Source organism: Trematomus bernacchii, unplaced genomic scaffold, assembly GCF_902827165.1.
Source record: "Trematomus bernacchii unplaced genomic scaffold, fTreBer1.1, whole genome shotgun sequence".
NCBI classification, from domain to species: domain Eukaryota; kingdom Metazoa; phylum Chordata; class Actinopteri; order Perciformes; family Nototheniidae; genus Trematomus; species Trematomus bernacchii.
The window spans coordinates 22,186,274-22,199,325 of NW_022987973.1; the positions used below are offsets into that span (position 1 = coordinate 22,186,274).

At 39.5% G+C, this 13,052-nt stretch overlaps 2 protein-coding genes across 4 annotated transcripts in view; both read left to right on the top strand.

Annotated features, from left to right (window-relative positions):
• The first annotated feature begins 338 nt into the window (after positions 1–338).
• Positions 339–9,203, top strand: tdp1 (tyrosyl-DNA phosphodiesterase 1). The gene is made up of 16 exons (XM_034116763.1): positions 339–473; positions 1,122–1,739; positions 2,128–2,171; positions 2,372–2,427; positions 2,843–2,939; positions 3,062–3,096; positions 3,699–3,791; positions 4,036–4,206; positions 4,402–4,480; positions 4,924–5,100; positions 5,562–5,610; positions 5,993–6,059; positions 6,371–6,478; positions 6,892–6,994; positions 7,083–7,185; positions 9,062–9,203. The coding sequence occupies exons 2-16, from the start codon at positions 1,124–1,126 to the stop codon at positions 9,133–9,135; spliced, it is 1,872 nt and encodes a 623-aa protein (XP_033972654.1). The 5' UTR covers positions 339–473; positions 1,122–1,123; the 3' UTR covers positions 9,136–9,203.
• A 1,420-nt stretch (positions 9,204–10,623) lies between these two features.
• Positions 10,624–13,052, top strand: part of LOC117471632 (homeobox-containing protein 1-like) — a 17,370-nt gene continuing 14,941 nt past the window's right edge. For all 3 annotated transcript variants that reach the window (XM_034116764.1, XM_034116766.1, XM_034116767.1), the window contains exon 1: positions 10,624–10,821. The gene's annotated coding sequence lies outside the window, so the exon portion shown is untranslated. The remainder of the gene's footprint in view (positions 10,822–13,052) is intronic.

The following is a 13,052-nucleotide window of genomic DNA, read 5'->3' on the forward strand; positions in this document are numbered from 1 at the left end:
ATTACATTGGCCTACAGGTGCAAAGGCGCTACAAGGGCCAACAACATTTCCATTAGGGAAACGCGCTGCATTTTCAAAAATGCAATTTATAAAAACACCAATGGCCAAAACATGTTGAACAAACATCACCAACGTGACTTAACTTCACACTCAGTGGACGACGCGTTTTGACTTGTTTTGGACCTCGTTCGTGTTTCAAGAACGTTTTTTGTTTGAGTTATTGATCTGTCAAGTTCGAAACCGTGAATATTTTCTAAACTTGTAGTCTGCTCGTTTTGTTTGTATTTGTCTACTGCGGTTGTGGCGGAACTACAGGAAAAGGCAGGACAATGCGTTTGGTTTCCGCCCGGACACTTGTTCCGTGCGCACCTCCTGTACTCTTGTTTGTTACATGTATTGTATTAAGTTGGCGGTGGATTGATAAGAGTTTCTGCACCATCTCTCACCTGTGCTGCGGCTCCCTTACTCTCTGGGTAAACCTATTATCACGCTCAGTCGTTGTTATTTACGCTAATCATAAAAGCATTGTATCATCTCATCTTGCAGAACATGCATGCTTAGTTTTGCTTGCAACATTTTGTTAACTTTGTCAATCGTTATTATAACATCTTATTAGCGCTGTATGTTTGCATACAATTCACATTGTGCACATGTTTGTCTAAGCATGCTTCTATGTTGTTGTGCATGTATACAGTCTATGGAACACATACATCTCGTTCATATGTTCACCCATTTATATATAGTCCCAGTTTTTTTCAATGTTTTTGACTTTGCATTAAGCCAATTAAAGCAATATTCAAATGTTGCTAGATGCAGATTGTTGCAACTGCAAACATCCACTGCCATTTACAATAATCTCATTTAGATTCTTAAATGAGAATATGGTGCCACAGATCACCACCAAATTGGACAGTTAAGTGGAATGGAATCAAAGCCTATCTGATCTGCAAGTTTTGCATGTTTTTATGCTATGTTTGGTATAACACTAATAACAGGTTGGGGGGGGGGGGGGGGGGGGGTGTGTCAAAGCAAGAAAAAACAGGGTAAAAATGTGCCTGTCTTTTCAAATGCTGTTGTACACTATCATATTGTGGCTGTTTGATCCCTGTATATCCACTCAGGCATGTCTCAGGACAGTCACCATGGCAAGTGGACCGTCTCCAGCAGTGATGAAGATGATGATCTTCCTCTCTCTGGAACGACCACATCCAAACCCCACCAGCCCGCTGTTTCTAGTCCCAGCTACCAACCGGCTGCCTCTGCCTCTCCCACTCCCACCATCCCCAAAATAGAAGCAGCCCCTGTGGAGGTGAAACCAGAACCAGCTAACGCCCCTGTATCCTCACTTGTGATTGGCTCTGAGGCGAGACAGTCAGCAGCAGCCAACCAGGTAAATACAGTGAAGTACGAAAGTAGTCCGTCGTTAGCTGGAAAGAGGAAAAATGAGGTGTCAGACGGCTCAGGCTGGGCTCTCTCAGATAGTGAGGATGATGATGGAGACGTGAAGGGGAAGAGTCTCGGTAACTCCCCAAAGAGGGCGCCTCCGAGCCCCAAAACAAAGAAAGTGAAGGTGGAGAACGAGCGGCCCCCGAGCCCCTACGGCCGCCTCTACTACATCGACGAGCCAGAGGACTTCTATGAGTCCAGTATTCCTCCTCTGAATGACCCCTACAGGTTCTACCTCAACAAAGTGACTGGCCTGGACAGGAAGTACAACAGTGGAGCTCTGCACATCAGAGGTGAGAGGAGTTGGATGTTATTTCATTTGGACCATGTTCTTGTAGAACCCCCCCAAATAAATGAGCGTGACATGTCCCCTTTACCTGTATTTGTTTTTGTTGTATGAGTTTGGGTAAAATGGAGATGCTAATTTTCATCCGCAATGAGATGAGTTCTCTGCTTTGATGCCTTGGTATTAATAATATGTTAATAATAATAATAAAAATAATAATACACTTTATTCATAGCGCGCTTTTCAGGGTACTTAAAGACACTTTACATGCTAAAATTCATAGTTCTGAGTTTAGATTTGAATATAGACAGATTGTGCAGTACATATACCAGCTCTTGTCATCAGCCTTTTTACATGATTTTATTTTGTAATCTTTTTTTTCTTCTTCCCACTAGACATTCTCTCTCCCCTCTTTGGGACCCTGAAAGAGTCAGCTCAGGTGAGTCACTATATGAAGTGCGGAAACAAACAAATGTCCTGTTTTTAAGCGATGCTTGTCATTGTAAACATTCTAATATTGGCGTTTAGCACAAGTACATTCAAACAGCTAGCTCCTAGCATGGCTGTAGTCTCTTGTACTGCAGTTGGAGAGCATCGGAAGGATACCCATTAATACAGGTATGCTCTCTTTCTTTATAGTTTAACTACTGCTTTGATATTGCCTGGATGGTTGATCAGTACCCATCAGAGTTTAAGTAAGTACACGTCTTCCTCACTACCTACTATCATAAAGAAATCTCTTTAGTAGCCTCTCTAGCATGATATGGCTTGTACAATACGCTTTCTAATTTGTATGTGGAATGTTTTCTCATAAATATACTGAAAATAACTGAAAAATCCCCAAACTTTGTCTCCAAGATGTATCAATATTATGTGACTCCAAATAATGAATAAAAAAAAAATACCCAAAAATGTCTTCTTGTTACAACAGGAGTTTGTGTTTACAATTCTACAGAATTACTTTATAATAATTATTACTATTATTATATGAGGACATTCTGAAGAACTGCTGCAATACATGATTATCTCCAAAATATGGCAAATATGTGATACAAGTGGAGGACAGTAATGATTCTGGTGAAAATAAGGCCTGTCTTGTTGTGTTTACAGGGATCGTCCAGTTCTGATTGTTCATGGAGACAAAAGAGAGGCCAAGGCCCGGCTGCTGCAGCAGGCCAAGCCTTACCCTCATGTTCACTTCTGCCAGGTAAAGACTCGCCACCACCCGAAACATTTACCACCAGTATATCTAGGCATACTCAGAAATGCCTGTTAACGAGATTTGGAATTGCCTTTAAATGGGACTTATCGGGTGACTTTCTCTAACAGGCCAAGCTGGATATTGCTTTTGGAACGCACCACACGTAAGCACTTTTCCTGCCTAGTATCGTACATGTTGTTTTGTTTTCTGTATATTCATAAACCTGATCAGATTGGGATGTTTTTACAGAAAGATTAAAATACAATGTTGTACAGACTAATGGTAGACAGAGGAGCAATCCTACAAATGTGATGGTGACTCCCTGACCTTTCCTAATATTCACCTTAAATATTGACCTAACATTATGAACATGGCTTAAAAATGATGCTTACTTGACAAAAAGGTAGTTCCTTATACTTGCATGATCATGGCTAAAGTAATTTTTTATGTTATATTACTTTTATGTTTCCCAGAAAATAAATATTGACTAATGTTATTAATATTCCTTAGCTTTTCCTGCGATGAAAAGGGAAAATGTATGTTTTGTAATAGAGGGGTTACTAACCTTTTTAAAATGCATAAATAATATAAATAAGCTTTATACTCCTTGTATTTTCTGAATAAAATCAACTAACAGGAAAGAGTGCTGTTGCAAATTGTGGAATACATTGTTGTACTATGCATACATTTACACTTTGCATATGTCTGATCTTGGGGTGTAGTCTTTGTTGATGTTATATAAAACATGAAATGGTGTCTGTGCAGAAAGATGATGTTGCTGTGGTATGAGGAAGGCTTCAGAGTCGTTATAACGACCTCCAACCTCATCAGAGCTGACTGGTACCAGAAATCACAAGGGTGAGTCTGTCTCTTTTTTAACTTTGATTTAACTTAGGAATTGTGGTGAGGCTGCACCGATTGATCTGGGCTGCCATATCAAAAGATAAGATAAAGGAACTGCTGCATTTTCAATTTTTTTTTAACTTAAAATCAAAATCTATAAAATTCAATAGAAAGACCAGTTTAAGTTTTATTTATTGTTGCACAGTACCTTGATATTTGCTTATGGAATTTCTCATAAATATTTGTATTTCCTTACCAGGATGTGGATGAGCCCCCTGTTTCCACGGTTACCAAAGGGCAGCAGTGACGACGAAGGTGAGTCTCCGACCTTCTTTAAGAGGGACCTGTTGGAATACCTGGCAGCGTACCGCACACCAGAACTGGAGGAGTGGATCCAACGAATCAGAGAGCATGACCTGTCAGAGACCAAGTAAACACCACGCATGTACAGTTACGCATGTAGTTGCATTAGTGACAAATGAAAACTCACACCAAACTTTGTGAAAACCCCAAGTAGACTTAAGAACATCGCCTACTCAATGGTTGTCATCTACATTCAGTAAAGTTGTTAGTTTGGGGAATAAAGATGCAATTTTTTTTACAAGTATCTCTTCTATTCTATTAGGGTTTATTTGGTCGGCTCAACCCCAGGGAGATATGTCGGCCCTGACATGGAGCGCTGGGGCCACCTGAGGCTGAGGAAGGTAAAGATCTCTCTCTCTTAGACGCTCCTATCCTCAAACTAGTTGATAACACAAAGCTATTCAAGACAGAAAACAAGAAAGAAAACAAAAGTCAAAATCCATGGTATTCAAGAGTGTTGCTTTGGATGAAGCACAATCACATGTCATGTAACTAGTTTGCAGCAACAAACTATTTGAAGCATGGCATCGGGAAACCAGGAAAATATGAATTTGCTAGGAACCGGCCTCTTATATAAAGGCTCTAACCAAATAATGTATTTGCTTGTTTATAGTGCATTAGGAAAAAGTCTCAGTTCAGCACGAGCACAATAATCATGCGAATTAGATTAATATCTATATGTTGCCTAGGTAATGTAAAAAAACATGGTTATTTCACAATGCAATGACAACACTTTAAACTGGGATTTCTTTATCTCTTTCTTCTCATCTCTCTCTTTTATCAGCTGTTGTATGAGCACACAGAACCGATTTCCGGGGAAGAAAGGTGGCCTGTGATTGGCCAGTTCTCCAGCATCGGCTCTTTGGGAGTGGATCAGACCAAATGGTTGACAGGGGAATTTCAGCGCACCATGACCACACTGGGGAAATCCTCTATTCGCTCAGCTCCCCCCCTGCACTTGGTACGTTCCTCCAAAACAAAATTGGTGGTCTGTTTCTTGCGTGATTGCAGGGTGCATTGTACAAAATAATACAATACAAATTGGAATTCATGTGACTGCTGCTGCTGCTTTTAGTTTCATAGCATTATTATTTCGAGGTTACGTGCAGGACATTTGATTTGGTAAAAACCTTTTTGACAAAATATAATGTCCATGAATTGGTTTAATATCAAAATGGTGGAAACTGGGCCGAATCATAGATTGTATATAATAAGTTAAACGCATAACAATAAACATGAATACTGATGTTAATCTGACCTGCTGACCTTTGTTTATTTGTGCTGCTATTCTTGGCATTATCCATTATCTGGTTGATGCTACACTTTGCCACATTGCAGTGACAGTAAAGGTACACAACCTCACTTTATGATGATAAAGCTCTGAATTTATTTAACGAAGCGGTGATGGTTGGTCTTTTGCAGGTGTATCCATCAGTTGAAGATGTGAGGACTAGTTTAGAAGGCTATCCAGGTGAGTAATGACATCACTATGTAACACTTGTGCTTCTATTGGCTAGCGCTCCAACACATTGTTCTTGATAGGCTAAGGGCTGGGACATCTTTAAGCGGTTGACCAATCAAGCTAACCAATCAGAGCAGACTGGGCTCTGGTTTCAGACAGAGGGTGAAAAGAGGTGCTGCAGCACAGGCAGTATGAGAACATTAAAGCATGGAGACATGTCCCAGTAGAGGCACAAAATACAAATATGCACCTGAAAATGAGCGTAAAAGGGCCCTGTTAATTATCCACCTCCAACTATCAATGTTTGAGTTATTGACTAATAGATCTAGCATTGGATGATATAGTGATTGCTCTGTATTAGGTTGTAATATTAGTCTCTTCTGTCCTCCAGCCGGAGGCTCTCTTCCCTACAGCATCCAGACGGCTCAGAAACAACTCTGGCTCCACTCTTTCTTCCAGTAAGTTCACTTCTATGTATCATAACTCTTAGTAGGGCTTCACTGATACTGTTAAACTGGGCAGATAGTCATGATAACCTTCTTCTCTTTCATTTATTACATCAAGTAATTAATGTAACTGGGCACATTATACAAGGTTCTACACACGTAATTAAAATGTGTATTTGAAATTTGGTCCAAAACAATGAGACAGGGCTGTGTGCAGGAGGCTTTTAGTATATTAACCTGCAGTTCACACAGCTGTATTTATCGTTATACAACATGAAGTCCACTGCAACAGATTAATAATATATGTGTGTGTTTGTGTGTAGCCGTTGGAAGGCAGATGCAACAGGAAGGAGTCATGCCATGCCACACATCAAGACATACATGAGGGCTTCCCCAGACTTCACTCAGCTTGCCTGGTTCTTCGTCACAAGGTGTGCTAGCTTTGTATTTGCTGATCTTCATATTTTTACTTTTTCTTTTTATGTATGTGTGATTTTCTGATTTGCTATCTTATATATTAAATGACACTTACTCCTTAAACTTGTACACATGTATACATTTAATATAATGAACCAGGCATCCAATTTCTTGTTTTCCTCTTCCAAATTCATTATGATTAACCTTAATAAATGTATAAACATAAATCCTCTTCTTTCTACTTTTTCATAGAAAGAGTTTGTCCTTCTCTTTCAAAACCCCACTAATTTCCTTATGGAGAATGAAAAGAAAGACTCAAGTCTCATCAATATGTCAGTTTGACAGCTAAACCAACACAATTGTGTGGGCAGCACTGATACACAGCTGTATTAAAACATTAAAGTGTATGTTTGTGTACGTGTTTCAGTGCCAACCTGTCCAAAGCAGCATGGGGTGCGCTGGAGAAGAACAACACCCAGGTGATGGTCCGTTCATACGAGCTGGGAGTCCTCTACGTGCCCTCCGCCTTTGTAAGAACAACAGACACAGATGAACAGAAGCAGAATTCACCGTGCTGAATAAATGAGTTTAATGTGGTGTGATGCCTATCTCCTCCAGAACATGAAGACCTTCCCTGTTAGCGGAAATCCATTTCCTGTCTCCTCTTCCTCTGGTTTCACTGTGCCATTTGACCTCCCCCCTACAAGCTACTCTCCTAAAGGTAAACAAGAGTGTGTGATTGTGTATTAAATGTATGTGTAGGGCTGCACAATATTGGAAAAAACTGACATTGCGATATTTTCTTCCCCTGCGATATATATTGCGATATGAAGAAATACAGGAATTGAAGAAAAGACAGTTTTTTTTGTCCGCAAACCATCCTTTCTTGAACTTTAATGCTATACAATTGGAATTGATTTAACAATATTTAACCGGATGAAGGATTTTAGTCACGGACTGCTGGATCTTAAGTTATCAGAGCAACAAGCTGAGCTAGCTCGGTTATCCTGCTGTGATCTGATCAAGAATGATTGTGATTGGTGGTTTGCTGTGCATGCAGAGCCTGCATGTCACTCACTCAAGTACCCCTGACATGAGAGCCGCGCGAGTTTTCCTTTTGTAGCAAGCAGCAAAATAATTGTAACATGACGTGTTTGAGTTCATTTGCCTACTAGAACCGATTTCTGGGGAAGAAAGGTGGCCTGTGATTGGCCAGTTCTCCAGCATCGGCTCTTTGGGAGTGGATCAGACCAAATGGTTGACAGGGGAATTTCAGCGCACCATGACATGTTTGAGTTCATTTGCCTACTTACTGTAATATCGCACGTCCTAAAAAAAACTAAAAACACGACATTGCACATCCTGCGATGTCATAACGCGATTATCGTCACGACACGATATATCGTGCAGCCCTAGTGTTTATGTACAGGTTGGACTATTTACTGAGTCTGTTGCTCTTTTGTTTAGCATGTGAACTTTAGTTTAACTCCAGGTTAGAATACTACAAAGGCTGTGCTTTTACTACTCTCTTGGCATAATGTAAAGTAGAAACATTGTTGCAGTGTCTTGATGTCTGATTTAAGCTTTATACTTAACTCTATGGTCTTTAACTGCAGTTAAACAACAGGTAGAGTTTAATCTGCAGTTTCAGTGACCTCTAGTGGCATTCAGGAGAAGGAGTTCATACTTAAACCAGAGCATAAAGAGGTTAAAGAAAGCACATAATTTAATGGAGAAAAAAAAACAGGTATTTAAAAACAAATGTGTTCATTGCTTTAGTTTTGTCTCAAAACCAAACTATTTCAATGGCATATTGGTACATTTGACTTGTGTCATTATTATAGGGGTCATATGTTTTGTTAAACTGTCATTTGAAGCTATAGTAAAAGAAAGGACACATTTTTTTAATATGCTATAATTAAAACAACAAATGTGTAGTTTGGAATTAATTTAAATCTGTCCAAATCCTAACTAGACTACATCTGGATATTGGATTATATCTGTACAATCCTGATGATTTTTATACTTCATACTGTGAACTTCCTCCCATTGCTTTGCACAATTCTGCCCACTGCTAAAAAAACGCACAGCGCTCTCACTTAAGTATAGGCATTTTATACACCATTTAATAGTATTTACTATTTACACATATTTATGTTGTAATTTTCTTTTATTCTTTATTGATGTTTCAGATTTCTGTACTTGCTTAGAGGAGAAGTTGCTAAAAAAAGGGTTAAAATGTCTGTTAGCCAGTAATATATTCTAATAATTATTCCAAACAGAACATTTACAATGTAATAATAATTTGAATTCAATCATTTCAAATCCTATCGATTTATATCTTAAGTCAGAGTCATTCAATCTATTGTGCCAACATTCGAAAATCAATGCAGATGATGGCCCTAATTAAAAAATGATAGAATCTATGAGAGCCGCTAAGATGTTAATCTTTGAGTGGGGCATGTTCTTCCACTTAAACAATGATTAAAGACACCACAGTGGGCATATATGCTGCCGATTTGTCCAATCTAATGTCCCTTTTTAGTTATCAAACCATGTATTTGCATTTCATTTTCTTCCGAACTCTGTGTTTTCAGATCAGCCTTGGATCTGGAACATTCCGTACAACCAGGCTCCCGACACACACGGCAACATCTGGGTTCCCTCCTGAACACACACACACACACACACACACACACACACACACACACACACACACACACACACACACACACACACACACACACACACACACACACACACACACACACACACACACACACACACACACACACACACACACACACACACACACACACACACACACACACACACACACACACACACACACACACACACACACACACACACCAACAGACTTGGTGTTTATTATGTTTAGTACTTGCCTATATCTAGGTGTTAGTTGCCGTAGCATTTGTTTTTTATATTTTATACCGTACTGTACACTCGTCATGTTTTCTATCAATAAATAAGATTTCAACATCAGGATGCCATATCCATTTTTTTTTCTTTGGTCCTATTTGAGAAATCATTATTATACAGACAAGGAATAAAATAGTTTATTATTCCCCATAGTGACTCTTTTTTATAAATTGTATTAATATTTTTGTACGCAGTATGTCGCAGAATTATCTGCAGTGAGAGAAGACATTTGTCCTTAAATTAGTCATTTTTGGATTAATGCAGTAGATTCAGCATTTTACTGAGTTAACCTGAGATCGTGCAAGAAAAGGCCAATTTTCTGTAGCCCAGACATCCGTGGATAAAAACTGAATTCATACAACTTTATTTAATGTATAGTGGACTTACAAGGACATGCAGTGTAGCTGGTAATAGTTTGCTATTAACACTTTTCCTTACATGCGGCAGTGGTTATCAGGACCTACAGCACTGCAGGTTGATAATTGTATTCCTAAAGTCTCTCGGGTGTTCATTTGTCACTGATTCAGCAACTACAGTGCAAACCAGCAGGACTCTGTGTGATGAGCACTTGTGTCGCTGATAGGATCTATACATAGTCACAAGTAGGATAGCTGCCACTGTGCTTTTTGTTCTGAGTGCTGACATTTACGAGAATGTTTTAAGTTAGTAATGTTCATGAATAAAAACTGGGATCTTGTGGTTTTAATTACTCAAACGTCAGGAGAAATGCTGCATCCACCTCTGTCTAGTTCCATGTTTTCCAGCATGTGTGTATTTTCTCCTGCATTACTTGCACATTGGTCAATTGCAACATTCTCTTGCACAATTTTATTTCTATTCTGTTTTATGTCTTGTATGTATTTATGTTGCACTGTTGAAGGGGCATGGGACTTCAGATTGTCCTTGCCATAACTACACTGTAGCTACTGTGCATATGACAGTAAAACCTTTGTATGTTTTTACTTTTGCATTGTGGCCTGTAATTAATATTGTTGGTGAGCGAACTAACTGTTTTTAACCCCCTGAGACATGAGCATATATCACAAAAACATGTCATATTACAATGTTATAAATATCCTAGAATGCCACCTCCCCTTTATCGATAGAGTTAAATCAACACCTCTCAGAAAGATGTATGAATATCAGATGTAACCAGTCGGGCATAATGAACTGGCACCTCTGTGTACAGTAAGTTCTGTAAACTGCGACTCCCGTCGTTCCTTGCGTCATTGTGTCAACATGGCGCCTGTCTGCAGGACAAAAGGCGAATCTGTCTGACGGCGGATTGAAACCCAATTAGAAACAGAGGAGACATTTTGGGAAAACTGTCAGCGTCCTTGAGCCCCGGCGCCCCGAGGCTATAGATATATGGTTAAACAAACATCTGCGGAGGCTCTTAGACTGGAATATTAAGGTAAGGAAAGTCCTGCAGCTCCAACTACTGCTGTCTTCAAACGGTCCTGCTGGCCCGATGCATTTCCTTCTCTCTGTGCGGTGATCACTGAAAACTCCTTAAAAACGCCGCTGTGCCGCAGCGTTATACTTGGCGGTTTATGTTAAAACCAACTAAACTGATATTAACGGTGTTGTCTGAATCAGACAGAGTCAGCCTCTTATTCGGCATGCACATAGTTCACCAAGAAACAGTTAAACAAACACAATGTCAACTTTTCCAGGTGGTCTACCGCGATGCACAGTGTGTGCTTTAGTAGAGATAATTACGGTTAACAGCCACGACAGGCGAACACGCTAAATTAACTATTTATGTGGTGCTTTGAATGAATTTGCTTGTATGACATGTGCCGAATTGAGTAGATGTCCTTCAGTAAACATTAACTGTCTTAAGACACGCTCTGTCGGAAATTATTATTTTCCTAGAAGCAGGGCAACATGAAAATGTATATTTTCCTATGTGATTTGGCGTGAAAGTCAAATCCTTTCAATAGAACACAATGCAGCGGGGCTACCTTATCATCGGGACTACTACAGTGTAGTATGTGGGCACAGAAAACAGCGGTTCTTTTTCGGTTAAATGTTGGGTTTCCGATGGAAGTTACAAAGTTGTCTTACTGTAATTAAAAGACTTCTGTCTATTTGCTAAGCTGGCACATGTCTGTAAACCAGGAGACAGTTCAACGCTATGCCACGTCTGGTGGTTAGGATCTTAAGTCGGGTCACTGGGTTCAGGAATAGTAATGCAAGTTACCATTAACCTGTTAGAATTTACGAAGTAGTTACCCTTCAAGTCTTACAGCAAACATGACACACCTTTAAAAACTGAAAAAGGGAGATACTGGTCTTGCCTATTGTGACGTTTGTTTTGAAACAAAGCATCACCTACAGTTTTGTTTCATTATGTATTACAATGTAACCATCCTCTAATCCACTGGGAGGTCAGAGGTCAGGTCAAGTTCAGCACCTGGAGCTGTGAGGCATTCAGTGTCTTCCTCAATGACAGGATTTCAGTTAAACTGTGACTCTGGTTGTGGCTTAAGTGTGTGTTTGTGTGTGTATTCCATGTGTGCCCACACTGCTATATGTCCTGCTGTTGCTGCTTAGCAGAGATCCCTGAAGGAATTGTGCCAGTCAGCACTATTTGATTACTAGTGCCTCTATCCCTACTTGCACACTTTCGCTATTGCAGCCACATGGTCACAAATGTTGAATCCTCATTCCAAAAAAAATAGCATTACATTTAAACTGATCCAGTAGCCACTGTGCAGCAACAATACAACGTACGTTTCCTGTGCTGTTATTATTTGCTGTTGAGAAAATATGCATTTTGGCTATTGTCTGCAGGCATGATAAGGAAGTGAAAGTGATGTTGGCCTCCTGACATAAAACTGAATTTAATAAGTTCTTACAATACTAGCACCTTATTTAAAGGAAGGATTGTTTCTCTAGACTGACTTTCCAAATTCCATTGTTTTTCCCTGGGGTGTGATTTAATCATTTATTTAAAATATGTCCAAATATTTAATTATACTTGTTCAAAGGTGTAAGTAAAACATAATATCTTTAAATAAAAGTCACTCTTTTGTAGTGTTTTCCATTTTTGCTTGACCTAATCTTAGTTTACAAACAGGGATGGATATTTAAAGGGGCCCTATTAATGCTACTTTGTAGGTTAATATTTATATGTTGTGCCTCTACTGTTACATCTTTACATGCTTTAATGTTCAAAAAGGTCATTTTTTTCTCACACTGCCTATGCTACCCCTTTTTTTTTTACATCTGTCTGAAACCAGAGCCCACCTGCTCTGATTGGTTAGCTGAAGAGATGTCCCAGCCCTTAGCCTATCACATACAATGTGTTGGAACGCTAGCCAATAGAAGCGCAAGTGTTACGTAGTGATGTCACTATGTTACAGACGTAAACAAAGGACTACAAACTAGGCATTTCAGGCAGGGGGGATGGAAGTGTGTGGCATGCACAAAAACCTATACCACAAACAACAGGAAAGAGAGAGCCCAAACAAGCATAGTAGGGCCTCTTTAAGGCTATAATATAAGAAGCTTAAATATTCCTGCTGCCTTTCAGAATATTGCACTACAGTGAGTTTTACCTTTCCCCTTTTTGAAATGTTATTGGAGATGTTAAGAGATGCCGTAGAGAGCAGGTGTCTGTGGAGTTAAACCCATTCT